The 26,698-nt window shown below is 41.6% G+C and overlaps 1 protein-coding gene across 2 annotated transcripts; it reads right to left on the bottom strand.

Annotated features, from left to right (window-relative positions):
• Window positions 1–787: 787 nt before the first annotated feature.
• On the bottom strand, window positions 788–26,477 carry ppp1r13bb (protein phosphatase 1, regulatory subunit 13Bb). Of its 2 annotated transcripts, none has more exons than XM_084560789.1 (18): window positions 25,894–26,477; window positions 25,470–25,625; window positions 19,089–19,236; window positions 17,766–17,885; window positions 16,840–16,910; window positions 11,294–11,395; window positions 9,818–9,992; window positions 9,373–9,572; window positions 9,122–9,262; window positions 8,636–8,828; window positions 5,555–5,688; window positions 4,880–5,333; window positions 3,912–4,696; window positions 3,676–3,813; window positions 3,448–3,581; window positions 3,186–3,352; window positions 2,844–3,043; window positions 788–2,071 (listed from the first exon to the last, which is right to left on the bottom strand). In XM_084560789.1, exons 2-18 carry the CDS (start codon window positions 25,476–25,478, stop codon window positions 2,030–2,032), a joined length of 3,213 nt encoding a protein of 1,070 aa, XP_084416915.1. In that variant the 5' UTR covers window positions 25,479–25,625; window positions 25,894–26,477; the 3' UTR covers window positions 788–2,029. The 2 variants fall into 2 exon arrangements, with proteins under 2 accessions (XP_084416915.1, XP_084416914.1); XM_084560788.1 differs by having other exon boundaries at window positions 9,098–9,262; window positions 25,894–26,476.
• Between the last annotated feature and the right edge of the window lie 221 nt (window positions 26,478–26,698).

Genomic DNA, 26,698 nt, shown 5'->3' with positions numbered 1-26,698 from the left:
GAGTAAATATTTTCACTTGATGTTGTATTTATTGCACTGATCCTTTATGTCATGCTACAGTTGGTACTGATATGGGGACCGAAGAGCTTCTCAAATACTGCAGATGAGGTTGTAATCCAACTCAAATAGACCCAACAACGGGGAAGCATTACCGTCAGCTACAAGAGGACAAAAAACCCCAAATAACTTCCAGACTGAAGAAAGGGCACATGGCAAAACATACCGGCAAATGGTAAACAGAGCAAGTTGTTTATTTGCATTTCAGCGATGTAAAGCTCAAAGAAAAAGAAGATGTTCTGTAATAGCACGCCCAAAGTGGAAGGTAATTAACCGAAGGATACAGAGGAGACATTTGCAAGATATCATGATGATGACCTAGACTCGATGGAAAGTAAGGGATTGATATTGTTTTCAGAAACGGTGAATGTAACGGAGATGATTACAGCTAGGCTTAAAATGAAATCAGACAGGTTTATGGTGAGATGGGAACACTGGGTCTAAGATAAAGAAACAAAACAATGCAGCACCATGTTGGTCCTGAGATTAAGCTTCAGTGATTGAGTCATTTTCTGAATATGGAGGATATTAACTGAGTGTTGACTTTGTCTTATGGGGTAAACGTGAGTAAGATGGGTTTTGAGGTGCAAGGTTTGGTTTCTGTTAAATACTTGCAAGATTGCAGTTTCTTGTCAACATGTCTCATCATGTTGTCATGAAAAAAATCATTATCTTAGATACTGTAAATCTGAAAAATGATTGATCTTTGAAGTGAAATCCAACAAAAACACAGCGTATGATTTTTTTTATTGAAAACAGCAAAACTGACCTGATAACAGAAATGTTCAGCCTCTCCCCTTCTCTATGGAGCTGATTTTCATCTGCTGCACCAGTTTTCACCTACTTTTGACCTTTTTTCGGTAAAGAAAATACTGTTTTGTTGAGATGAGCAAAAATAAAAGCGCTTTCACGCAGTTCGATACACTTTAAAAATCACACGTTACAGGAAAAAAATGTCCAAAGGCTCACTTATAATTTATTAATGTTCTTGCCACACATCCACAATAATCCTGCATCCAGATTTTGAACAGATGACACTAAATGAAAAAAAAAAAAAAGAATATATATATATATATCTCACATTTTGCAGTGATGTTTGTGAAATGCAATTCATGACTATGTGCGAGCTGTCGATCTAAATTTATCTTTTAATACACTGGAGTTGTTCTGACTGGCCTGTGCAGTTAATACTGAGGATTTACAGCATGATAAAAAAAAATAATAATTCTGCTCCACGAAAAATTGAATCCTTGGATCTATTAATCGTTACTGATAGCAGCAAATCTATTGATTATCTCTCTCCTCAAAGATCCTGCAAGATCGTAGGGAATAATAGAATTCAAATCTTTATTCATCTTTGGTGGTTAGGCTACAGTCAAAGCACATTTTTAGGAGTTAAGTGTTTTTTTTGTGGGGATCAAATTTGCCATAAAAAATACCTAATGTTAAATAACATATCGAACAACGAATATCAGCAATTTCATTAGAGATTAGCTTCCAGCTACCATATAGTGTCATGTAAACCAGTGCCACCACAGACCTCACTAGGGAGATATAGATGGCGTGAACACTGCAAGAAAAATACTGAGACAAAGGTTAGTGTTTTGATTCTTCCAACTGATGTCTTGTTACAGAGCTGGCACTGAAGTGGGGTAAAATCAACAATGACAGAGCGATAGGTTGACAGGTGGGAGAGAGGTGGGGGCAGTCAGGATGGAGTCATTTAAGAGACTTTGGAGTGCTTGTGTTTCATTGTGTTTGTCTCCGTGTGTGCAGATGTAAATATGCGTGTCAGAGTTTTGTGCCCGACTGCTTCTGAGAAAAAAGAAAAAAGGATTTTGTGAAAGCACAAGGCCAGGGGGGAGGTTATGGCCACGGGGAGAAGACAGAGCACCAGGCCCCTTTGTTGTTCTCGTTGCTCTTGGTTGTGTCACGAGTCCAGCTGTTAGCCACAGGTCAGCGGACAGAGACACTACGCCAGGGAGCGCTGACGAGGTTTGATTCTAGGATAGAGCTGCAAAGAAAACAAATACAGAGGAAAATTGTTTAATATGAATTTGCAATTTGATGAGTTTGTATTTGTTCTTGATATAGTCGACATCTTCTAACGTCTGGTTTAGAACAGGTATGCATTATGTGTATTTCTTTCTAATGTCTTATCTAAAACCTGTGCATTTCACCACAATAGACTTAATTTATTGCCTACACCGATCAGGCATAACATTATGACCACCTTCCTAATATTATGTAGGTCTCCCTTGTGCCTCCAAAACAGTTAATTCTCATCAGAGAATGGACATGGGCCTTCTGAGGGTGTCCTGTGGTGTCTGGCAACAGAATGTTGTCAGTGGGGGCCTTTGGGGCCTATGGGTTGAGGGGAGGGGCCTCTGTGGATCATCCCATAGATACTTGATCAGTTTGGGATCAAGCGAATTTGGAGGCCAGGTCAACACCTTGTGCTGTTCTTCATGTTTTTTTTAGTTGTTCCTAAAGCGTTTTTGTGTGTGTGTCTGTGTCAGGCTGCATCCTGCTGGGGATGGCTGCTGCCATCAAGGAGTGTCATTGCTATGGGGTGGGGGTGCCTGGTCTGGTCTAGGTGGGTGCTACATGTCTAGGTAACAGGTACGTAACATTCACACGGATGTCAGGTCCAAACATTTCCCAGCAGAACATTGTATTGTCACAAGATGGTCAATGTTATTTCGATTTACCACTACCTACTCCTTTTGAGTAAGGTCCTCTCTCACTTTGAGAGGGAACAAGACCAAAAATGTTTCTGTAGTTACCCCCAGCAGGTTGCGGGGCACGTAGCCCTCATTGTCCTCAAGCCGCGCCCACCACCACTCTGTTTCGCTGTCATCCTGCCGTCGCACTATGGTGATGGCATCCCCCTCGCTGAATGACAGCTCATCCTGATTCTGGGATTCGTAATCCCACAGAGTGTACACCGTCCCCTTGTTCATTACACCTAGCTTCTCCTGGACACCTGAGTAACACAGTTCAAATCAGACTGTCAATGTTGCATTTCAGTGGATCATCAAATGTCTCATAGTGTGGGGGCTACAGTTTCTGGGATAACAACAATTCATTTTATTGCATTCTGGACTGAAAGGTGTGTTGCTTCTTACCGTATAGAAACTGGGAACACTGGATGTAGCCCTCTTCCATCTCCTCACATTTATCTGCAGCAGTCTCCACGTCACTGATGGTGCTGGCAAAGATGGCGGCCCCCGACTCAACCAACAGTTTGCAGAGGTGAACACTGTTGCAGGACGCGGCACAGTGAAGAGGAGTCCTGTTCAAACAGCAAACACAGACACAATTTTAAATGTAAACACATGCAACAGAAATCATCACCCAGTTGTACTGCGTCAGAGCGCTTAGACTCACCATCCGTCACTGTCCGCAGCGTTGACGTTCACACCAAAATCCAGTAGGAACTTGACTATGTGGTGATGTCCTGCACACACTGCATTGTGCAGTGGAGTGATGCCCTCATCATTTGGGGTGCTAGGATTCTCCACCTGGAAAACACAAGTACACAGACGAAAAGTTGAGTGCTTTTCCTACATGCAGATATCAATAAATTAAAACTTTACACATGCAGTCACAGCATACCTCATAGATAATCCTCTGAACCAGGTCAAATTCTCCCTCCAGCGAGGCGTCCAGGAGGAGCGCCAATGGGTTGAACTTCACCCTGAAGCCATGACCTGTACGTTCGGAGTTGGGCTTCCTTAAGTTTGTGCGCTTCTCCTGTAACAACATTGCAATTAAGCATGATTCATAATGATTCACAATATTTATTAAGAATGTAACTTTTTAAATACAATAAAAATATCTCTGTCTCTCACCAAAGCTTGTGAGACAGCTGTGTCGCTCTCCTCTGGAGAGGTGACCTCCAGCACAGGGCTGGGCAGCGACACCTCGGAGCCTCCCACGTTGTTGTTGTTGTCGTCCTCTGGTCCCTCTTCTTCAGCAGGATCCACAAGTCCTTCCGGCGGTGAGGGCAATGGATCATTGTCATTCGCATCAGTGGTGGTAGGAGGAGCCTCAGAGCTCTGCTCCTCTTCCCTTGGAGGTGGCGCTAGTGGAGTCTCAGACAGGAGATTGCCATTGTCTGTATCGGCTACAGAGTCGCCTCCTGGATACCCAGGAGGATTAGCTGGTTGATAAAATGGCATTCCATTACCAGCTCCGTTACCCCCTCCTGATCCACTGACTCCATTTCCCTCTATGCCTCCTGCTAGAGTGTTGAACCTCTGGTAGAGCAGTTTCTGGATGTTGGGTCCGCTGGGGCCCTCTGGTTCTGTGATGGAACTGCGCTTCTTGAGCGGCCTTGGTGCATTGGCAAGCTTTTTTCGGAGCACTTCGAGGTCGGCGTCACTTTGGTAACGCAGTGGGGAATGCACCATGGGTGTTAGCTTAGTAGGGCTGAGTGGTCGTGGGATGTTCTCCACACTGGGAGGAGGAGCTGACGGCTCCAGGTGCTGGAAGTTCTCGTGATCAATGAATTCTCCATCTAAAGCGTCCTCACTGCTAGGCTGAGCTTGGAACAAGGGGAAGGCTCCTCCTCCCTGGACAAAAGGTAGTGGCGAAGGGGGTGTCGAGCTGGAGGGGAGAACAGGTTTCCCGTACACTGGAGACAAACAGATGGTGGAATTCAAGTCATTTCTACCATCATTACTTTCATTGATAATTTACCTGCTGGTTATTATATAAATCTATGAAAACCAGAAAAGTATCATATTTCAGGATGCAACATTCAACCTCCTTTCTTGATAAACGATTAATAGAGAGTCATAATCAGACCATCCCTTACCTGCTTTCAGAGCAGGCTTGAGTGGCTGGCTCTTTGGTGCCGCCTGCTGAAGGTACATGTGATAAATGGAGCTGGAGTTCATTGTAGGTGGACCCTTGCGGGGCGACTGAGGCCTTGATCCTCTGTCTGGGATAAAGGGGCGCACTGCCACAGCTGGTGGAGGATCCAGTCGCTCGCTGAGGCCAGGAGGGAATAGCGGGGGGTTAGACTGGAAGGTGGGGCTTGGTGGCACTGAGATACGCTGCTGGATCTGCTGGGAGGACGAGCCTGTGGCGGGAGGGACACGGGGCCAAGCGGGAGCTGGTGGGTTCGGGAGTGGGCGGGGAGGAGGAGGTGCATCTTTGCGGTGCTCCAAGGAGCTGGCTGAGTTTGCGGTGATGAGGTGAGATCCATACGGTGGCGGCTGTGGCTTGGTTATGGCAGGGGAGGACACAGTCATTTTGGAGTCTAGCACCTGTGAAGGAGCATTAAATCAAACACAAATATTTATCATTATTAACAGAAGATTAATAAAACAAAAGATTGATTCTGTGATAAAAATTTAACAATCAATCTTCAACATTCTGAATACATCAGATGGAAAGATGTTTCAGGTAATATCTACAGAAAAAAGATAATCAATATACAGATATAAGTAACTTTATACATAAGGAGTTTAGAAGAACGAGGACTAACCTTTTCTGCACTTGGAGCAACGGGGGAGCCTGAGGTAGGGCTCTTGCCCTGGGTATCAGTCCCTGAGTCTCTTCTCTCAGGAGGCTTTAGAGTAGTGTTGGTCTTGCCTACAGTAGGCCACCCTGTGTCATTAGCTAGGGCACAAATAGGAAACCGTAAATGTGCAGCAAAAGAACAAACATGTCATATTCCAACATGGAGATGGAGTGATAAACCTCTCTTTTTTTAACAACTCAGGGTAGTGAGTCCACCAGAGCTAGGTCCAAATGGTTGTTTTTTTTGTTTAGTTTTTTTCATTTTTGAGATGTGGGTTCTTGTACAATTAACCACATCATTTGGAGTAATAGGGAGACCATTTCAAGAACATGGATATTTGGCACATTTTATACACACAAAACATGTGCACCATTTTGACCTTGGATTGGTATTAAATGGAGGGTTCAGGATTTTCAGAAGCATATCCTATTAACCAGACACCAGAAAGAGACATTCTTAAGTTGCCTTTTTGTTCAGCCTTTCAAATTTCGAGAAAGATCAGGGATCATATCAGTTCTTTAAAATATACAGATTCCTTACCGAGAATGCTGCAGGTCATGGAAGCAAACGGTTTATATTTTAATATACCATTTACTTGCAACAGTGATGATAAATCCACATTGATCTAGGCAAAAGGAATTTCTCACATATTCATATATACCTATATTCTCATTTTTGTGATAGAGAGAATTTTTCTATAAGTTGTTTGGGGAGGCATACTTTTATGATCCATGAGACCAGACACATTAGAGATTATAATTTTGTTTTATCACACAAGAGAACTTATTGATTAATAGGATAAAAATCCTGAGCCTCATGGCAATGATGGCAATGACCATGTAAGTATTAGTATTTTGCTGCTGTACTGACTACATTTAGTGATTCGGTGTTTTAATTTGGCTACTTTACCAACTACATTGAGAGCTAGTTTGTTAAATATCCCAAATACTGCCTCAATGTCAGGAGAAACTGATTTCTTAAAAATAATGTGTACATGAATAAATGTACTTTTAGACAGCAAGAATAGTTTGAAAAAGATAGATGGAAAAGGAAAGAAAGCAAAACAACAGAAATAGAAATAGTGTCATAAGCTATGACAGAAAATCTGTCAAACTGTTGTAATGCTGATGACCCCAATATGGATATTATCAGATATTAATAAACTTTTCAGATCAGAATTCTTGACTTGTCGTAGCAGGAAAAGGATTGTTGGATCAAATTTTGTTAAAGCTACAGTGCAGAGCCTTTGTCTCTCCCTTCTGGTAGTGAGAGAAATTACACAAACAGTGCCTGCTCCTGTTTGACATAAGATCTACAGTCTCTTCTTTCAGCACTCTCCAACAAGAAAAACTCTGAACAGAAACAACCTGAAACGATCGCTTCCTTTTTTAGACTGTAAATCCATCCTGTCTTTAACATCAGAGGGCACTTCCCATGTTCTGTTTAATTTTTCCTAATCACCAGATACGTCATCCAGAATTCACAGATAGAGCTTCTTCAGCTCTGGCAAACCAGCCATCGCTGGTTGAAAACAGGCAACGGATTTAAAACTTATGTGCGCAGAGAGATTTAACTGGCACTGATTAGCACATACTAGTTTTTAAAGGGCGTGAATGTAACAAACATCTTTCACTATAGCTTTGACAATCACTCAGTTCCATCTACGTCATCATTTGCACCTGTTCTTTTCCTGTGCAATGACAAGCCAACATGTCTGCAGTGGAAGAAGCAACTACACTATAAAAGCATACATCTTGATGTGGGTCTTTAGATTATCATGAGTGACCGTAACAGTGACTCATTTTAACACGCACAAGTGAAATTTCTTGTGCATGTAAAGTGCTTGTCGACTAAACGTGATTCTCACATCTTAGTTGTTGTGAGAATGGGGTGTGGAGGTTACGTAGCTCAGGAATGTTATGATATTAGAACAAAGCAACACTATCATGGACTGCTTTGGATGTGTCAATTTACGAGGCAATCAACTCAACGAACCTTCTCAGAAGTGTACACAAAAACGCACAGGATCAGCAGTGCTTCATCAGTGAAGCTTTCTTCATGTGAGGCGTGATGTCAACTAAATTCAAGACTGAATTTCCTGCAGATGGCAGCAAAGTGTTTCAGCGTAACACCATGCTACTTTGAGGTCATCAGCCAATCGACAGAGCAGAATGACAACATTGAGAGAGCTTAACGATCAGCCCGCAATTGATGGAGTAGGTCAGATTCACAGCTCTAAGCTTCACTTTCTCCAAGACCAAATCATCACTGCCCCATCACTTTTTTTGGAATGTAGATTGTACAGTGCTCATGGAAGAACTCAGGTGAGAACCCAGTCTTGGTACTGCTAGATACTCAAATGAAACTTCCAGTGCATGCTGAGGATCCTGTGCTACAATCGTGAGACAAGGTTCAGAAGGTGCCATCCCTCTGCTTATGCAGCACTATGCACTCACGGGACGTGCTGTCAGAGCCAGTGGAGGCTCCAGGGCCCGGGCGTGATTCTGGAAGGGACGGGGTTACCGGGTCCACAACGATGTCTAAATCAGACACTTTCCAAGGGCCGGGAGGCTTTCGCACACCGTCTGCCCAGGGAAGAGTCACCCCCAACCCCACACCCCAGCGAAACAGAGATGTAACAAAGACAAGACAGCATAGACACATGTTCACACAACACAGGAAGAGAGTGAGGTTAGAGGGGAAGGAAAAGGAATCACAGAAATACAGTCTAGGCGAAGATGGCAGGTAGGAAAGAAGCAGTTCAGGTTCAGGAGGAAATTTCAGTCACAAAAAGATCATGCAGAAAGTGGAGAACGTGTAGCTGGAAAAGCTGAAATTAAGGTTGGATAACATCAGAAATTCCCTTTACCTACACTTTGGAACAACTACATTTGAACTCCGATACGGATTCGAGTAACAATAACCTGCCTATTAGACTGTTTCTGTGGGTAGAGGTGTTTAAGCTTTTCAGTTGTTTTACAGTTTCTTCCATTTTTGGGAAAAAGATGCATGAGAGGAAATTTCATTTTATAGATTTCAGCCCACCTGATTTGGTGCGGCCATGGTTGGCTTGATTGTTAACACCCAGTGTCTGAGGCTTTAGTGGATCAGGAGGCATGTTGTAGCCCCCTTCCTGTCGGCCCGGGACAGGAACTTGAATATACGGTCCAACAGCAGCAACACGACCCAAAGTACCAGGAGCTGGCTGAGGGGAGGGAGGCCCGTTTGCTCTATTTAGCTGTAAAAGAGATTCAGAAAAGATTCAAGATAATTCAAAACAATCATCATGTCATGGGGGTGCAGATAATTACATACTATTTTCCAATACAGTTTACACAAATCCTAAAGGTACATTTCCAGCAAGACTTGACAAGGCTGGCATTATTATTTTCTATTTTATATTCATCTCTAGTGTCTAAACTGATTGACGGGACAAAAACGTTCAGCAGAAACATTTCAACCAGAAACAATCTTAGGAGGAGATGTGTTAAGTGCTCCTTGTCTTACAGGAAGGTTCTCTTTTTGACGTGCCTCAGCTTTTTTCTTGTAGAGGCGCTCCCGCAGCTCGCTGATGCGCTTGTCCATGAGCGTCACTTCCATGTTGCGCTTGTTCAGAAGCTCCTTTTGTTGCTGCAGCTTGCTGTTTTGTTCCTGGTTCAACTTGTTGCGAATCTGAGGAAGAAAAACAAACGCATGGATCCTTTAGACCAATCCAGACTGCTATCACTGCAGTCAGGAACCTGTAAAAGCCTGTGCTAAACGTTGCACCTATTCCGACTCACCTGAAGCTCCTGGTACAGTTTACGGAGCTCTAGGGCTGCGGCCCCAGTTACTTGGCCACCCAGTGCAGTCTGTATACCATTGAGCTTTCCTCTCCGCAGGTCCTCCAGCTGCAGGCTAAGCTGCTCCACCCTCAGCACCGCAGACTGCAACTCAGCCTGCTTCTCATGGAACAGGCCGCTGACTTGTTCAATCTCTGCGGCTACATGTTAAAAATAAAGTCATCAGCTTGTGTACAAACCAACAGGTTTAACTTAGAAGGTAAACTTTGTTATGAGCAGCAACCAACATCTGTTGGTTGTATAGTGTTAATGTGGAGGAAAATCTTCTGTACTGTTCATAAAAATAGACACATCTGCCATACTACGATTTTTTTGAAATTCAAAGTAAAGGTCTCAAGAGATGTGAATATAAACACATTATTTATATGAGTGAAAGTATACATACACAGGTTGCCATTGATGACCTTGCTGTAGTCCACCTGGCCTCTCATTGCCCGAATCTTCTTGAGCTTTGCCTCCTGGCTCTCGACACGTTCCTTCAGCCTCTGCAGCTTTTCGCCCTCTGAGACAGTTTGCTGCTGACGCCGCTCCTGCTGCTTCAGGTAACGCAAGCGTTGCTCCTTCAGAGAGTGAGACAGAGAATCATATTTTACTGGAAAAGAAAATTAATGAAAGTACACAATGGGGTCTAACCGTATAACACAGTCAACGATACCTGCTCTTGCAAGTTTGGGAGATAATCGTTATGACAACTTTAGTGAATTTCTATCTGTTCAGTCAAGTCTGAAATAAAAACAATGATATATCCTAAAACTGGGCTAAGCAGTTCTACTATGTGCATGAAATACTGTGCGGTGTCAAGACAGTCTGAAGGCTGAAGAAAGGGTCAAATGACTTCATCTCTATCCAACTGAGAACTGCTCCAAATAGGGTCCTAAAATAGGAAATGACAGGCCCAGGTTTCCAAATGACTGCAGGGCTTCAAGTGGGCCTACTTTTCAGACACCACAACAAAAGGCAATAAATAGTCTTTTTCTATGTGCGGGTTTACAGTGGGCTTCATCTTGCGTGACCGATCAGCACAGCACAAGCACGGCAGTCAGACTGAGTTAGTGTACTGAAAAGCCATCAAGAGTGACAAGGTGGTCTGCTCCCATGCTTCCATTACAATGAGAAATTTTGAGTCAAACCAATACCACTGATGAATTAAAAATCTACGACTAACATTACTGATAATGGGTGAGGAAGATGTAAAAATTAATCAAAATTCCCACAATTTGTGATAAACTGACAATAATGTGAAGCAGCGGCTGGTTAGAGAGATGCAGAATCATTTCAGGCTGTGACATGCTCGAGTACATGCTGTGCACTGGGCCTGTATTCAGATAATTTCTGACAGAGTGGACAATCCCCGCACCGTGACTCATACTGCGTCCGGTCCCATTCGTTACATAACGGTTTGCCCCCTTTTCAGGTCACGACAGATGCTTTGGATGAGACTAGTGCAAGAGTAGCCCACTTCCTCTCCAACAGGGAGATTCAAGCAGAGTCCTGAACTTAATTGAACTAATGCTCAGCCTGTGGCTGAGGGATTAGACTAAACCAGACCAACCTGTCCCACTTTGATTATGTATGAAAGTGTAAAAGATGGCAAGCAGCGATTGCACTTCAGTACGTAGTCTGACAGGTCTCTCAGCTAGGGGAGTAACCATCGCATAAGGCAAACATATGTGATCCCAGCGAAGAAGAAAATAACATTTAAGATTTAAGAGATTGATCATCATAACCTAGACAAGAAGGAATTTACTGCACCTGTATAGTAGACATGTGAACCTTCCAGTAAGTATTTTCTGAACAATAAAAGAATGTTATCATATCGAGTGGAAGGAATCTGAGCAAGATATAAAATTGAAGATGATACCTTTGCAACAAGCATCTGCTGCTGAGCCTCGATCTGTTGCTGTTGCCGTGTGGCCATCTCCTGCAGCTCGGACAGCGTGAGTTCCACACGCTGATTCCCAACCTACACACACACACACACACAGACAAAAGAATTGGTCAGCATATTAAAATCTGTGTAAAGTGGTCTTCAATCATAATAATGATCAACGAGGATTTCTAAATAAGTGTGCTTGTTGGTGTTGGGTCAACCCTCCTAATAAACACTACTGTATCTTTAATGAGGAGCCAAAAATAATTTACATTATGTACAACAGGCTCAAACGAATTAGGCCTTATACTAATTGATATTTGATTCTGAGCAGGACATAAGTCGACATTTATTTTTCTACTAGAGCTGCAATGATTAGGTTGAAAAAAGAATAATATCCAGACAAAACAACCAAGATTTAGTGACTTTAAACTAAAGCTAAATAGATAAAGTATTACTGGCAAGTAACTTTATGTATTTTCATGTCAATACTCGTTACTTGATGTGTAACACTTCACCTGAGTCTGCAAGTCAATGAGCACAGAAAAAAAACACACCAAAGTACAAAGTTACATAAGCTAAAAACCTTATATAAGAATAAAAGTGCAAAAGCAAAGTACAAAGAAACGAGTTACGCAAAAAGCCTTTTGAAGGAGCGGCTTTAAATGATTTTAGCAGCCAGAGGGGCAAACAGCAGGAGTCTTCACAGTCTTCACAGCAGTTGGGCTCTCCTTCCACTAAAACAGCATCATTATGATGGGACATTAATTATTATGGGGACTCAGTTGGTGAGCAGGGGATTCAAGCCTCTGAGGGCAATGTTTCATGTACACATAGCATAAGCTTCATGTCGTAGCACATGAGGGAGAGCTGAGAAGCCGTTGTAGATGTAAACAAATGCAGTGCACTGTTCTAAAAGATCATCATCTTTAATCATCAATCTTAAAGTTTGAGCAAAATCTGAATAGTATCTCAGAAATCAAACCATTCAAAAAGGATAAAACAGCCACGTCAAAACAAAGACAAACTTAAAGAAGCTGAACAGTTATGTCCAATATGCATGTATGAATACTGAAACATTTTGGTTTCAGAGTCTACATGTATCACACAAGTCAGGAACGCGTCACTAGGTCATTTTTACTCATTCAAGTGCCAGCTTAGAGTAAATCTTTTTTTAATGCACAGCTTTCATTCAGTAACAGCCTCAGCTGCACATTTGAAACATATCAACATGTTCTGATAAAAGTTTCATTCATTCCCTTTCAAATCACCCAATTAATTTTACTCACTCCACTTAATCATGTGATTTGTACAGTTTGCGAGGCAGTTAGTCGTAGACCTGTTTACTTTAGTTTCATACAAGTTGCAGAGCAGAGAGTGATTTGTAGCAGTAATTGTCAGGCCATTCTTCTTTTGTTCCTTCCTTTCTATTTCTTTTCCTTTTTTCTTTGTTCCTTTCTTTTGTACTTTTTCCATCCTTTATCACTTTCATCTACTTATTTGATATCAGTATATCAGTATTTTTAAACATATGGCATTTCCTTCACCCTCTCGTTAGAAATACAAAAAGACTGGTTTCGGACAACAAATCTTGCGAGACTGCGCGTGGGGGAAATAGAAAACATGACAGATGTTACAGGCCATCGTCAGACCTGAAAGCTGATTGGATTTTTAAAAATATGATGACGTAGAAGTCAGAAGATGGCAAAATTTGCTAACTAGAGGTAAAATATTGTGTAAATACCACAAACAGTGGTTAATTTTATGAAAACAGATGTTCTATTGATGTCGAGGGAAATTCAGTAAAAGCTGTATAAATAAACTGAAAAATATTATTAAAACTACAGCTGAGCAAGTCAAATGATCTGAACTGACCCCACACACGCACACACTGCAACGCACGCAATACGAACAATAGAAAGCAATGCACAAAAGAAGCACCTGCACAGTGTGAAACTAAGTCCAAACTAAGACAAAGTCGACCCATGCGTGCTTCAGAGAGCCCAAGTAGAAATATGAGTGAAACTTCAATATTCCATAAAAATCAAAACAAATTCACCTCCACAACAGCTTTGATGAAATTCTTTTTCTTCTTCAGTCAGACTTCGGCGCCCACATGTTGTTCAAGAGCTCCCAGGATTAAATGAGTGGCTAACACACTGACTCCTGTTATTCTACAGACACTTGAATTTTCGAAAAGCAGCTTCTACACTGGCAAACTGCCCTTCAATCAGAGAGCATACTGAGCCAATACGCTCAAAACTACAAGCTTTACAGAAATGCTAAACTCTCCCTGACTTTGGCTTCAGGAAGAGGGAGGAGACAATGAGGGAAATGTCATGGTGTTTCTCCAACAACAGACTCGAACAAATGCAGAATACTTGTTTGGATACAGGTGAAGGGGTGTGTAGGTGTTAAATTTGATTCAACTGATAAGTCAAGTACTGGAGATAAAATCCTGGGGAAGCCAACATTTTTATTCTGGGTGTACTGTTCTTACTTGACAGAAGATGTGGACATTTATTGTCTGAATAAAACATGCCTCTTTTTGGGAAAGAAGCTCTGTTTTTTTTTTACTGAGGCAGTGTTTTCCTACCTGGCATTATGTAAGGCATAAATAAGGAAGCATATAATGGATGTCTAGATAAACTCACGAGGGGGAGGGTGACTTTACCAAGGCCGTGATGAAGAGTGCGTGGGAAGCACACACTGGAGCGCACACGCACACGTACACGTACACGTACACGTACACGTACACACACACACACACACACACACACACACACACACAGCTATGGTCAAACGCACTCAAGCAACACTGCGTCAATGACAAATCACCCAAGGGAAACACAAACCCGCTCAGATTGTGGCGAGTTCCGAGAAACACCCAACTGAGCAGATCAGGGAAAGAGAGCAGCCACATGCTCACTGATAAGGCTTGTTCTCATACCCATACATGTATTGTAAGGATTTGTAGATATGGTAGGTTTCGCAATACAATACTGCAACATCTAACAAATAACTTCTGAGATAGTCCAGACAAAGAACTGTTAGCCCTAGTCATTTCGGGTTTCCTATTTAAGTGATTTCTGGTTCAAACATTCAATTAAGTACCAAAAATACCAAAGTACAGCAGACCCTTACAACTGAGAAGCTACAATCAGTGAATAGTTGATATTTTTAATTTTTTTTGCTTGACTAATAATTTCAGGCAAATTAAGTGAGATCTCGTTGCTGCCAGAGTTGTCATTAATAATTACAAAAAGCGAAAATTGTGATATATATAAAAAAAAAAAAAAAAAAAAAAAAAATCAATGCAATCACTGTACTGATGCCTTGAGGCCCTTCAGTCCTTTAAGAAGCGGCCTCTCTCACAGGATGATCTGCTCGGCTTGATGGAGAGAAAGCCGCCGGGGTTTTGGGCAGCAGCCCGTGGAAAAGCCAAAGCAATGATCCTCTTAGGGGCCATTACATCATCCAGCATCCCGACCAATATAATCCTCTAAATCAGATATTATGAAGAAACTCGGACACAAACGAGCGCTCTGCACTTGGGTGGTTGGGATGAGCCAGCAATGCAACTGATGAGGTTTTTCTGTTTGACTGAATGAGCGCTAGACGGTGGTGTCTTTTTAGGTTAGTAGTATGATACTCATGGTGCCTAAAGAGTCGTTGGGACACCTGATCAACATCCATTCCCTAAGTATTTGCTCAGTTACACTTTTTTTCAGTTACACAGTTTTTCAGGCTTTGTGGTTTAGTTTGTACACACGGAAATAAAATAATTAATTATGCATTAAAATGAAATGTTTAAGCTATGCATTTCCATCAATAGAGAGAGCACTGTGTGGCAGATCAAGTCATTTTAAACAAAAGTTTAGGGTTCTGAAAGTAAGTCTTCACAGTAGCCTCCTCTCTTGCTTGCTGTAGGTTTTCTCTTCCTTTAGTCAGCAAGTGGAACACAGTTCAAACAGATTGAGTTCAGGCCAGTCAAGGATATTCTACCTCTTTACTCTCAAAAGCTATTAGGTTACTTTTGCCACAGGATCGTTGTCCAGCCAAGTGATGAAATGTCTTCCACTGAGTTTTGATGCATTTGGCTGAACTTGAGCACAAAATATCGTTCACAAAACTCTAGCATTCGTTCTGTTGCTTCTGTCAGCAGTGAAATCAGCAGCCGTAAACATCCAAGCCCTCTCACAGAACCACAGTGTGTTCTTTATTTCTCCACACTTTCCTCTTTCCATCAGTTTAATACAAGTTCAGTTTGGTTTCATCACTCCACAGAAGTTTGGTACACAGCTCAACAGATATCTTTTTGTATGCTTTTGCAAACAACAACCCTTTCCTATCTGTTTTGGGGCTCACCAGGGGTTTTCGCCTTACGGGTGAGTCTTTTCTTGATCATACATCTTCCTGACTTCCTGACTAGGTATCAAACTGTTGCGATTGATCAGCTGTGCTGAGTTTCACGCTGTACTTCACAAATTGACGAGTGGAACTGTGTGGCTCATGTTGAAGTAAATAAATGTGAATTAACAGTTACTGTTAGAGAAATCACTGCAGCACAGAGAAGATGGTGAGTAGGAGGCTGAACAAGGGAGAACATTTAACGCTTGTCCAGCTGATGAGACACAATAACAAAATGCATTTTGGACCACTCACAGCTGGAACGGCCTGCGTTGCCACGACTCGTAGTTTCATTTCTGGGGATGTGCCTTAGAAGTGACATGCAACTATACAACTATTCTTTCAATAATCAAGTAAACCTACTCAAATTCAAGATTTGGTATTTTAATGCAGTATCTATTCCTTAGTTTCTAACTGAATGTTGACGCATGGAGAACAATGCCTTAAGAACAACAGTGTGTAACTTTCTAATACTTATTCTCTACGATTAGAAATTATATTTCCTCAACATGAAACACGTCAAAAGTTATGGAACTGCAGGATGATAAAAGGAATAGCTTCTGGGTGCTCTTGTTCTACTTTGTCGAAATCTTTTTTCTTTTGAAAACAAAAACCTCATGCTAAGCTTGTTTCTTCCCTCAACCCTTAAGGTTGCATTAGTTACAATTCCTTGACCGCAACACTTTCCTATTGTGAAATCTGGGACAGACGGTCAGAGAAAGGAAGCCATGCCAGAGGCTGCTCTTAACAGTCTTAACGTCTACTATCATGCGCATCCTAAAGCTAAGAGGTTAACATGAACAATGAGTACACCTGACAGAAAACCAGACATTCCTGTGAAACAAGGGTCTGTCATGTTACTGTCAAACCCTCATCTGGGAATTATTACTGATATTAATGAGGCAAGCATCAAAGCTGAAATCAACAAGCAAAGCTAACTAAATGCAACTTCAAAGAGGAGCTTCCACTTGGTGTTAACCTAGTTTGCTAGCATCACCTTTCTGATGTGTGGGTCCTCCTAAATACTCCAGTTTTTAAAGGATTGATGACTTACTGCTTAGAAAATCGGACTCCAATGGAAAGGATTACGGTCTAATATAATTTAAACACTGATAATTCATTCTCACCCCATTCTCATTGTGCTTCTCTCCAGTATTTCCACTTCTGCGACTCGTCTGATCCTGACACTGCTGACTCCCTGCAAAAAGAAAACAGTGTCCATCAGAAACACACAGAGACACAGAATATAAAACACACATGTGCAGATTCTGAGACAACCACTGTCTGGAAGAGTCAGTGATGGAATAGAAATAGAAAATTCAGTGACATGATTGGCCCTGACAGAGAGACTTAACAAGTAGGACAAGTGCTGCTTACAAAAGCTACCAGTCTCGCACGTCTTAAAAAGAATGGCTTGGTGATGAGAATAAATATTTAAAGGTTCACAGGAAAAGGCCTAAAACTGTCCACTACATATTTTATTGTACCTTTGCGGGGTTAAAACGGACTTCTGTACACACGCTATGTTCAAATAAATCTAAACATTGGAATTAACGTGTCATAGTGGGTCTCTGATCTTGTTGTGGGCTCATTTTAGTAATGATTTTAAAGTTCAGGGTTTTTTACACCTGCCTATTTATGTGACTGTCTGATCCAGATATATAATCCTAAAAGATTTCTGTTAATGCCGTGTGGCTAAAAAATGTTTTTTCCCTGAAATGAACTTTTCATAATTTAAAGCCTTTTAAGTACTTAATGCAAAAGGATTACAGATGAAACTCTTTATAGCGCATGTATACTGTTAGAACCTGGATTAAATAAAAAGAGACCACACACACCATCTGTGACTTCAAGGTACATCTTAAATAAATTTGCAAAAAGACTAAACTCAAAACTTAAGGGGGAACATAAAAAAGAAGAACAGTGAATAACACCATGAGAGGCCAGCCAGGACAGGTGTCAGGAATTTCTTGACAACCCTCGACTCCACCCGTCCGGCTTCCGCATGGAAAGAATACAACAAAGAGGAGAGAAGGATCCAGGTAGTACACACCTTGATCGCTGCCTTCTGTCGGTGAATCTTCATGCCGCAGGAAGAACTTGACTTCTTGTTTCCTCGGCCCCCATTTCTGCAGGTGTTCATACATCATGTGCTCAAAGGGGATTGCGCGCTCTGAAATGCAGAAAAATGGAAGGATGAGTTGACTGACGAGTGTTTTACCATTGATACAAGAAGAACGTATCTGTGCTATGCAATTTAATATGGAGCATCAGTAGAGTTGACATTTCCGGTGGGAAATATATGGGCAGTAAACTAGGCAAATCTGAATTTGAATGTGGTTGAAAATACTATACTGTGACACAATTTGCAAAGTAGATGCATTCAGATGACTGAACAGAACAAGGAAGGTAAATGCTACTGGAGCCATTTAGCTTAAACCTGCAGAGCAATTTGGAGCTGGGAGGAGTCGAGATCAGTTCACGTTCCCGCCACAAATAAACTGCTGTTCTAGTAGATCCCTGGGTTCAAATAATGGAGGTCTCTGACCAGGATGCCATGCATTTACATACAGCAGTGATACTGCGTCTGTTCCTCACAGTATTGAGAGTTTTAGGATTATATCAATCTATGATATCCTCAGGAATAATCCACTGAGGAGGATGGATAACTACATGTGCGAAGATTACAGAACAGCATGTGCAAAGAGGGAACACCAGACAAAGATTTGTAGACAAAGGCAGAGAGGTTTTAGGAGGTTGCGGAGCCAGACAGCTGCATTGTCAGGCACCAGCCTAACATGATTGCATAACGTGGGTTAATAAAGCCCTTGGCTGGGATGTTGTTTTCAACAGGCGAGTGGGCCCTCAGCGAAAAAATGCTGATAACACAGGGTGTGTCAGCACGGCGATGGCATTCTGAAGAGGAATTTGTTGTGACAGTGCTGTGAAACTGTACTGTCACATAACTAAACCTTTTCTGACTTACACATTTGTGCTAAAAGTCAATTATCACAGGCTGATAACAGCTAACGGGAATAGGAATATATTTTCTTCTCACTCTGGTCAAGACCGTTTTTTTTTGGCTCTGCTTGGCACCTGAACTTTCATTAATAAAGTCCAGTTTCTAGAGTAATAAAGAGAGCTTAAGGCTACTGCTTCACTAAATTAAACTCCTGTATCAGGCTCAGAGATAATGGGGTCTCAGATTGCTTCACCTTCCTTCATGCATTACTAGAGACACCCACTGTTCTTCTTCTGTGACATGGCAGAGAACAGACTGCTGCTGCACGCACTGTTCTGGGTTTTAGGTAATTTTTTGCACTTCAGCAGGTAAACATGCTCCGTAAGAAGCAGCAGAGCTTCAAGCTGGTCTTACCGTTGCCCCTCCAGACCTCAGCCAGGTGGCAGCCACTCTCCCCGGGCTCCTTGCAGAACTCGACGACATCGCGGCACGTTGTCTCAGGAGTGATGGGCACCTCGGTCACGGCCTGCTCCCCATCGCTGAGGTACACCGTTAATATCATCTGAAATAGGAATGAAAACAGGCAACGGTAGACTGAATGAAATACCAAACGACACATCAGATGAATAATATATGATATATAAGAAATCAGAAAATATGCAAGTGTCTGATGGTGTACAAAGCCCACTGTGTTGACATTGCATTCTGCAGTAGACCAGCCTGAACTTTTAGTTTAAGCTGGACTCACTGCCTGTCTCTGCCACATTTCTGTTTACTATGATTAGAGCCTGACACAGTGTTGAACACGCATAGTTTAGACTGGAAGGTAAAACATTGCAATACATGCCCTCACATGCTTCTACCTGCACTTATATAGGAGTAAAAGCTGCAACACCATTTTAACTCCATGGTAAACTCTTAATTTTGAGTTGGTTAAAAAACAAAACTCTAAATATAATGGCCTTAGGGGCCAGGAATAAAATAAACAACACTCAAGGTGGAGGATCTTCAAGCTAAAGCTATCATCTCTGTGTTAAAGTTCAGATGGCTTAAAGTAGTTCTGCATTAATCAAACTGTACAATGCAACTACTCCAAACATCCTCAACCAGCAGGGTGACTCACATGCCTGTGATCAATGGGGCGACTGAGAGACACTGAACAAACAGCATTTGTGATATCTAATTAGTCAAGTGTGATGCTTGTAGCACTGGAAACAACAGAAGCCTTACTGTAAACGGAATAATTTCTCTTTCCTTGTTTTGTCGAAATAAACAATTCGGAGACATGACTGTATATTAACACACAGAGTATAAAATTAGTAAAACTGTCAATATGCAAAAGTACGTTTACTTTGATTACTGCAACATGCATTCAGTTCAAAAACATGTCTTACCTATTCTTTCTGCATCACTTATATATGTAAAATTTAACTGGAAAACAAACCCATTATGGTTGTGATCCCACAATTAAAATAAAGCTTTTTTGTAAAATTAATATCAAACAAATAATTATTTAAACAAAAGTAATGAGCATGCACACATGTCATGTCAGGCCAAAAGACAACATGCTAAAAATGCTAGAAGAACACCAATCAATAAATAAATACATTACAAAATGCAGGCAGTCTGAGCTGATAAATCATATTTAGGAAAATTCAGTCAAAGCAATTAAGTACTGACTCACTGGGTTAAATACTTCAGTTGAGAATGAAAAGGTTATGAACCACACTGGAACCTAGGATAACATTATTCAAGTCTTTGTCCAAAAGGACATTTCCGTCTATTGGTGCTCAAAACACTTTGCCATCATAATGACAGCAAACTTGTTCTGTGCAAATTAGTTTGTGGGAGGTGACAGCATGCCCATTGGATTAGTGTAAGCAAACTCTTCCTTGTTCAGTGCTACAGAACATCTACATGATTTGTTTTTCCTGCAGCAGTGGCAGGTAGATATCCATTGTTTCCTGTGGCACAGAGCACTCTGCTGGGATTTGAGGAGTGCCTTCCTGTTTCAAGTGACAGGCCTCACTCACCTCGCCCTTTTGTGCCACAACAGAAAAGCGGGACTGTGAGGAGCTCACAGAATAAAGTGCACAGAACTAAAACGTCAAGATGTGGAGGTTTTCAAAAGAAAGTTAAAATGTTGGCTGTGTTTGAAACATTCTTCCTCCAAGTTAAATGCTAGCTGAGCAAGTACACAAGAGTAGAAAGGGGATCTGGATTCCTTATATTTTGGTTCAGACTGGGTTCACTTAAACCAGTTCCACTTTTGTGTGCATAACAGGGATAAATAATAACTATGTCACCTCATTTACATACTGTTCACAGTGTAAAAATCAAAAATCAAAATCAACAAAACAATGCCAAACAAAGAAACACCTGCAAGCATCAAATCACTAATATAATATCTGCAAAGTGAAGGTGTCATCAGTTTTTGTGGTACATGATGAAGTCAAATCATCTGACTTTTAATTAAAAAATGTACACATGCACAAATGATTTGCTATTCAGATCGGTGAAGTGATTAACTGTACGTTAACTGTGGCCTCAGGGAGCATTACCAGTGCTCCGTTCCACTGTCATATATAATCCGACGTGAGTCACCGAGCTACCTATAGATTACTACTCCACGAGTTTCTCCGAGACAAAGTGACTCATCCCTTAGTAATGACGTAACTCTGTGATTCATTGACATTTTCTGCTGCAGCCTAAATGAGACAATATGACCGGCGATGCTTGGGAGCCTCTGTGGCTTCACTCAGATCATTATGGGGCTCACTAAGCAGCACTTTCAGAAGCTGATGATATAAAAACGGTAATGGTGCAGAAGCACAGGCAAACATCTTATTGTGACTTTCATAAATAATCCATCTCTGATTTCATGTACAGTGTTAATATGAACTGATGCAGATATACAAGTAATGGATGTTATTTTTGGGACCTGACCTGAATGAGCAGTACTGGAGGAAAAAAATTAAAAAGGAAGAAGCCAAAAGAAAGAGTTGTAAGTGCGCTGAAGACTAGTTATGTATTTACTGTTAGATTATCCTTAGGATACTAATGGGTTAGCAGATGCATAATAAGATACGCAACATTAAAAGAATATAATACAATGAACACAAAGCAGCCTACACAGGCAAGCAACGACATCAGTTTAAATACGAAGAAAAACGATGCCTTTGTTTCTCCTGGTGGATGCATTGCTGTCAATTGCACACCAAGCATCAAATTAGTTTGCCTATTAAGATAACAGGCCTACGTGTTGAACATCCCTCAGATTATGTCAAAACAAATCTTTAGTTAATCAGGATACACAAGCAACCGATCATGCATGAAATGAAATTCAAATTTAGACAAAAGTCACAACGGAGAGTTCCAAACTTTAGTTTCACATGAATAGAAGCTACTGCATCAAATGGACATTCAGAAAAAGAGTAGAAAAAAAAATAGACTCCAGTGATCCAGCTGAGTGACCACCAGAAAAATACCAACCGCCCTCACTAAGTTGCGTCTGCCCATACTCTTGGCTCTCTTGGCGGCCCTCCGTTTCCTCTTGATGTCCTTCTTTGGTGGCCGGTAATGTTCCTTCACCCAGATGGGGTTCTCCTTGGAGAGGCTGACGAGGCCACGTAACACTATAGTCACAAACCTCTTCATCATAGTGCCACTGCCGTTGGAGGCAGGAGACATAATTGTTATGCCATCACGGGCAGACCTCTACCCCAGACAGTGGCGCGTGCATTAGAAAAGTGCTGCAGAGGAGACTTGGGAGGAAAAAAAACACAAGCTGCATGTGCAGTTCAGGGAGGGAGGGGGGAGAGAGAGCTAGTGTGGCCAAAGAAAGAAAGAGAGTGAGAGAGATAGGGAGTTACAGAGTGGGTTGGTGTGGGTGGACGAGGGTGACGGCAAGTATTTCTATTGGAAAAGTGTCCCTGGGATGTGCCAGTGGCTGCAACGCCAACGACTCCCTGTTAATGAGACGAGTTTGGGCACAGCTGTGACTGGCAGGCAGGTCAGGGAACTATTATGTAGAGTCAAGAAAGGGATCCTATTTGCACTCTATGTTGGCTGCACATGAATAAAGATAACAAGTCTTCCAGCAGAATGGTTCAAAGAGTCATTTTCCATCATAAACCCTGTCACTCATTTACTTACAAATAGGTGCGCACAGGGAAGAAAAAAGAAGGAGCAGAATATTGCTAGTTTATCGACATTAGTTAATGTTAACATGGTTAAACGCAGCATGAAATGAAACAAGGATGATTTGTCACGGCCAAAATAAGATGTTTGCCTTTGCCTCTGCACCATTGCCATTTTCTTAAAATAGAATAAAGTGAACTCCTTAAATACTCAAATTGTAACAATAAAGTGTCCAGATGTGAGGAGAAACCAGGTAAGCAATCATACTATGATCAGTATTAGGCTTGAGTTTACATAATCATCTAGTCAGACTCAAATACACAGCTTAATCGGAACATGACAAGGCTGTGTTTGACATCCTTGACTCATATTAAATGTGGTGTAATCTGCCCATTACATGCAGCCAAACATCTGCCAAATACTGCCCATGTGGCAAAAAAATAGCACTAAACAATGTTGAGGAAAGCCGAGATGCGAAATAAACCCGAAACACATAACCAACTCCTATTTATGAGAAGGTATTTGCTGACATCTTGAAAACACAAACTAAAACAATCAATGGGATCAAAAAAGGGTACCAGATTCCCACAAGATGTAATCTGCTGTTTAAAAAAAAAGATACGCCACTTTGATTGAAAGCTGACTAATGTGCATTAGAGGACAGCATTTAGAAAGTCTGATGCGGTCTTGAATAGGTCAGAGTTGTTAAATAAATCAATAGCTGACCCTTTTCATTTGCTCATATTGAGTTTGGTGGAAAGGCTCAACAGCAATCCATTAAACTTGGGATATTTTATTTTTTAATGAAGAGTACTTTATAATATAAGTGCTTCTATATTTGGTATTTTACACTAGTATATCTACAAAGAAACAAATTGGAACACAACAGTAAGATGTGATGTTTACTCTTTCAATAAGTCTTGCTCTGCTCTGTCCCAACATGTGAGATTAATGCCACTTGACAATCTACTCAGCTCAAAAGTTCCCCTTAACAACAGAGCATTAGTCGACGCAGCCACACAGACCTAGATCTGCCAAAGTCTCATTGGCTGCTGGAGTCACGCGAGAACTAAGCACAGGGATGCCTCTCTGCTCGACTGGCTCTTTGACTCTGATAGCCTGTTGGTGCCACGGGGTACAACTGTCCACCGAGGCTATGGTCACAGTCAATCCTGTGAACTCGATGACTGCGGCAAATATGGAGTTACCTCTCTGTTTTACTTTAGAAACTTATGAGTCTCTCTGGAGTTGTGTTCCGGGAAATATTTTATAACAAATTGTTGCTGGGACAGTGTGTTTTAAGTCAATTTAAGAGTGCACTACCTCCATTTACGATGACACCTTGCCGAGCCGACTGCAAATGTATCCTGCACCTGAATTCATATTCCCCTTCCTGGAGGCCAAAAGGGACTATGATCGCTTTTCCAACAATCCATCCCTGCATTCTCAGCACTAAAGATAACAAAAGAAGTCCCAACAAAGCACTACTCGCTATAGGGTTGCCACTCAGGTATTCTTTTCTTTGGAACACAGTGCGTCTTGAACAATGACACCAGGGGAAAAACAACTGAATGAAAACAGTCCTTCATTTAAAATGCACATACTGTACCTTCTGCTTTAAACACAACAACCATTTTGTTTCAGCATTTTTTGACACAAATGTATTATTTATAGAGAGAGCAGAAGGTCTGAATCTAACTTGCTGTATTCTAACATACAGTGTTATACTATACACTGATCAGGGATAAAATTATGACCATCTTCCTAATTTTGTGTAGGTCTCCCTTGTGCCTCATCAGAGTTGTGGACAGTTGTGACTCATCAGGGAACGGACATGGGCCTTCTGAGGGTGTCCTGTGGTGTCTGGCAACAGGACGTTGTTAGGGTCCTATGGGCTGAGGGGAGGGGCTTCTGTGGATCAGGCTTGTTCCCATGCATCCTACAGATACTTGATCAGTTTGGGATCTAGGGAATTTGAAAGCCAGGTCAACACCTTGTGCTCTTTTTCATGTTTTTTTGAGATGTTCCTAAACCGTTTTGTGTGAATGTGTCTGTGTCAGGCTGTATCCTGTCAGCGGTTTTAATGTTGTGGCTGATCGGCGTATATCTACTTGCTTTTATACTTAACATGGATTCAATACTCAGTCTTTGGGCTAAAACCTGCTGCATGCCTTGTGCTGAAAGTGGAGAGAAATATAAACAGACCTCAAATGTGCCACTTTTTTTTTTTCTAGTTTTTAGTCTTTCTATCGCCATATCTTCAAAAAATGTAAACCCTCCAGCTATGTACTCATACCACAAAGATACTACACTGTACAACAGATAACAGTAGAGGAGTTTAAGCCTTTTGAGTGTGAACGGATCTGACTTATAGATTAGCTAAGTAGCAGAAAGTCAAACAGATACTGAACTTGTCAGAGAATCAAATTGTGCCCTTTACCAATATGTGGCTCTTTTACAATATTACCAATTTCACGTAATAAAGAACCCCAAATAACAAACATTACATGTGCCCTACTTTAAAATGTCTCCAATTGAGACCATGGCAGCTTCACATTGGTTTGATTTTGAGCATAAATAGGCTGTTTAATAAATAGGAGATAAACAGTTCATATTCTATTTTTGCTAGGAGGGCTGGGTCTTGTGTGCACTTACCGGCATCATATTGGCAGCTCAGGTGGATATAAACCAGCGTGCATCGGCACAGCCACTTATCGTCAATGGCACCTCGGTAGAGTCCACCCAGACCCACCTTGTTAGTTATGGGATCTGATTACTCCAATGTGACAACCAACTGGGCCTCGGTCCTCTCTGTGGACCAAAACATTTCAATTATTTTAAGTACTATTCACCTGAACACAAGACGGCAGTTGATACATACTCGCCCAAATAACAACTGACATAATCTGCCGCAAACATCAATTTAAATGGCTCAGGCGTGGCTCCGTGCAGCTGCGGCTACAAACAAGCCGATGGTTAGCCACTTAACTGTTAGCTCGTAAAACAAGGCTGAGGCGAGTAAAAACAAATGACAGACAGCTATTTGATATTATAACGCAATGTGTATAGCTATACTCACCAATGTCAGAGACAAGCCATTGCTTCAGCGAATAAATCTTAGCTACGTTACTGTTAAAGGCACGTAGCTAACAGAGCCAGCTGTCAGCCAGCCAGCTAGCGTTCTCTCTGGTCTGGCGCTAGCTGTGTTAGCTGGTTTCAGAGATGGCTAAAGGACGGTTTGCAAGTCGATCTCTCCGCTCTCGTCGGTCCTTCAGTTCGCATTGGCTGCACATCGGCATAAGTCGTCGATGGAGTGTTTTTTCAAACAAACGAAAAAGAAGAAACGTGTCCACAAGGGTAGGTTAGCTCGTTTTCTCGCGAACGCAATGAATCATCGTTAGCAGGCTAGCAGTGCTAGTTGACGAAAAATACAAATAGCTGGAATCCAGTTGTTGACGGTCGGAGGGGCGGGGCTACTCCGCAGCAGAGAGAGTGTTGTCACGTCAACGTAGAATGCCAAGAATCCAGCGTCACCGCCCGTCGACCGTATCCGCGTGTTTGTGTAGCAGCTCATCTATTTGCTTGTTCACAGCCAAACTGAACCAAACGAAAATAATGTTTGTAGATTTGTCTCTAAAAAAAAAAGCAAACTAACCAATGATGTGTAACTGATAGCTGTAGTTGACAGATAACTTCAGTGCAGTCACTTGCCTTTGTTTGCAGTTATAATAAACTATTTCAGTTAATATTTTCAGTGAGTAACTGCTTTTGTACACGTCTTGTAAGACGTGGCTGTTAAATATAATATTTAATTAAAACAAATATGTTATACAATTCAACTGAAAATATGCACCACTAAAGACCTATGTAATGTGTTTGAATAA

The sequence above is a fragment of the Chelon labrosus genome, assembly GCF_963514085.1.
Source record: "Chelon labrosus genome assembly, chromosome: 14".
Lineage (NCBI taxonomy): Eukaryota > Metazoa > Chordata > Actinopteri > Mugiliformes > Mugilidae > Chelon > Chelon labrosus.
Note: the sequence above shows the minus strand (reverse complement) of the source record. Positions and strands in the feature narration are given on the sequence as shown.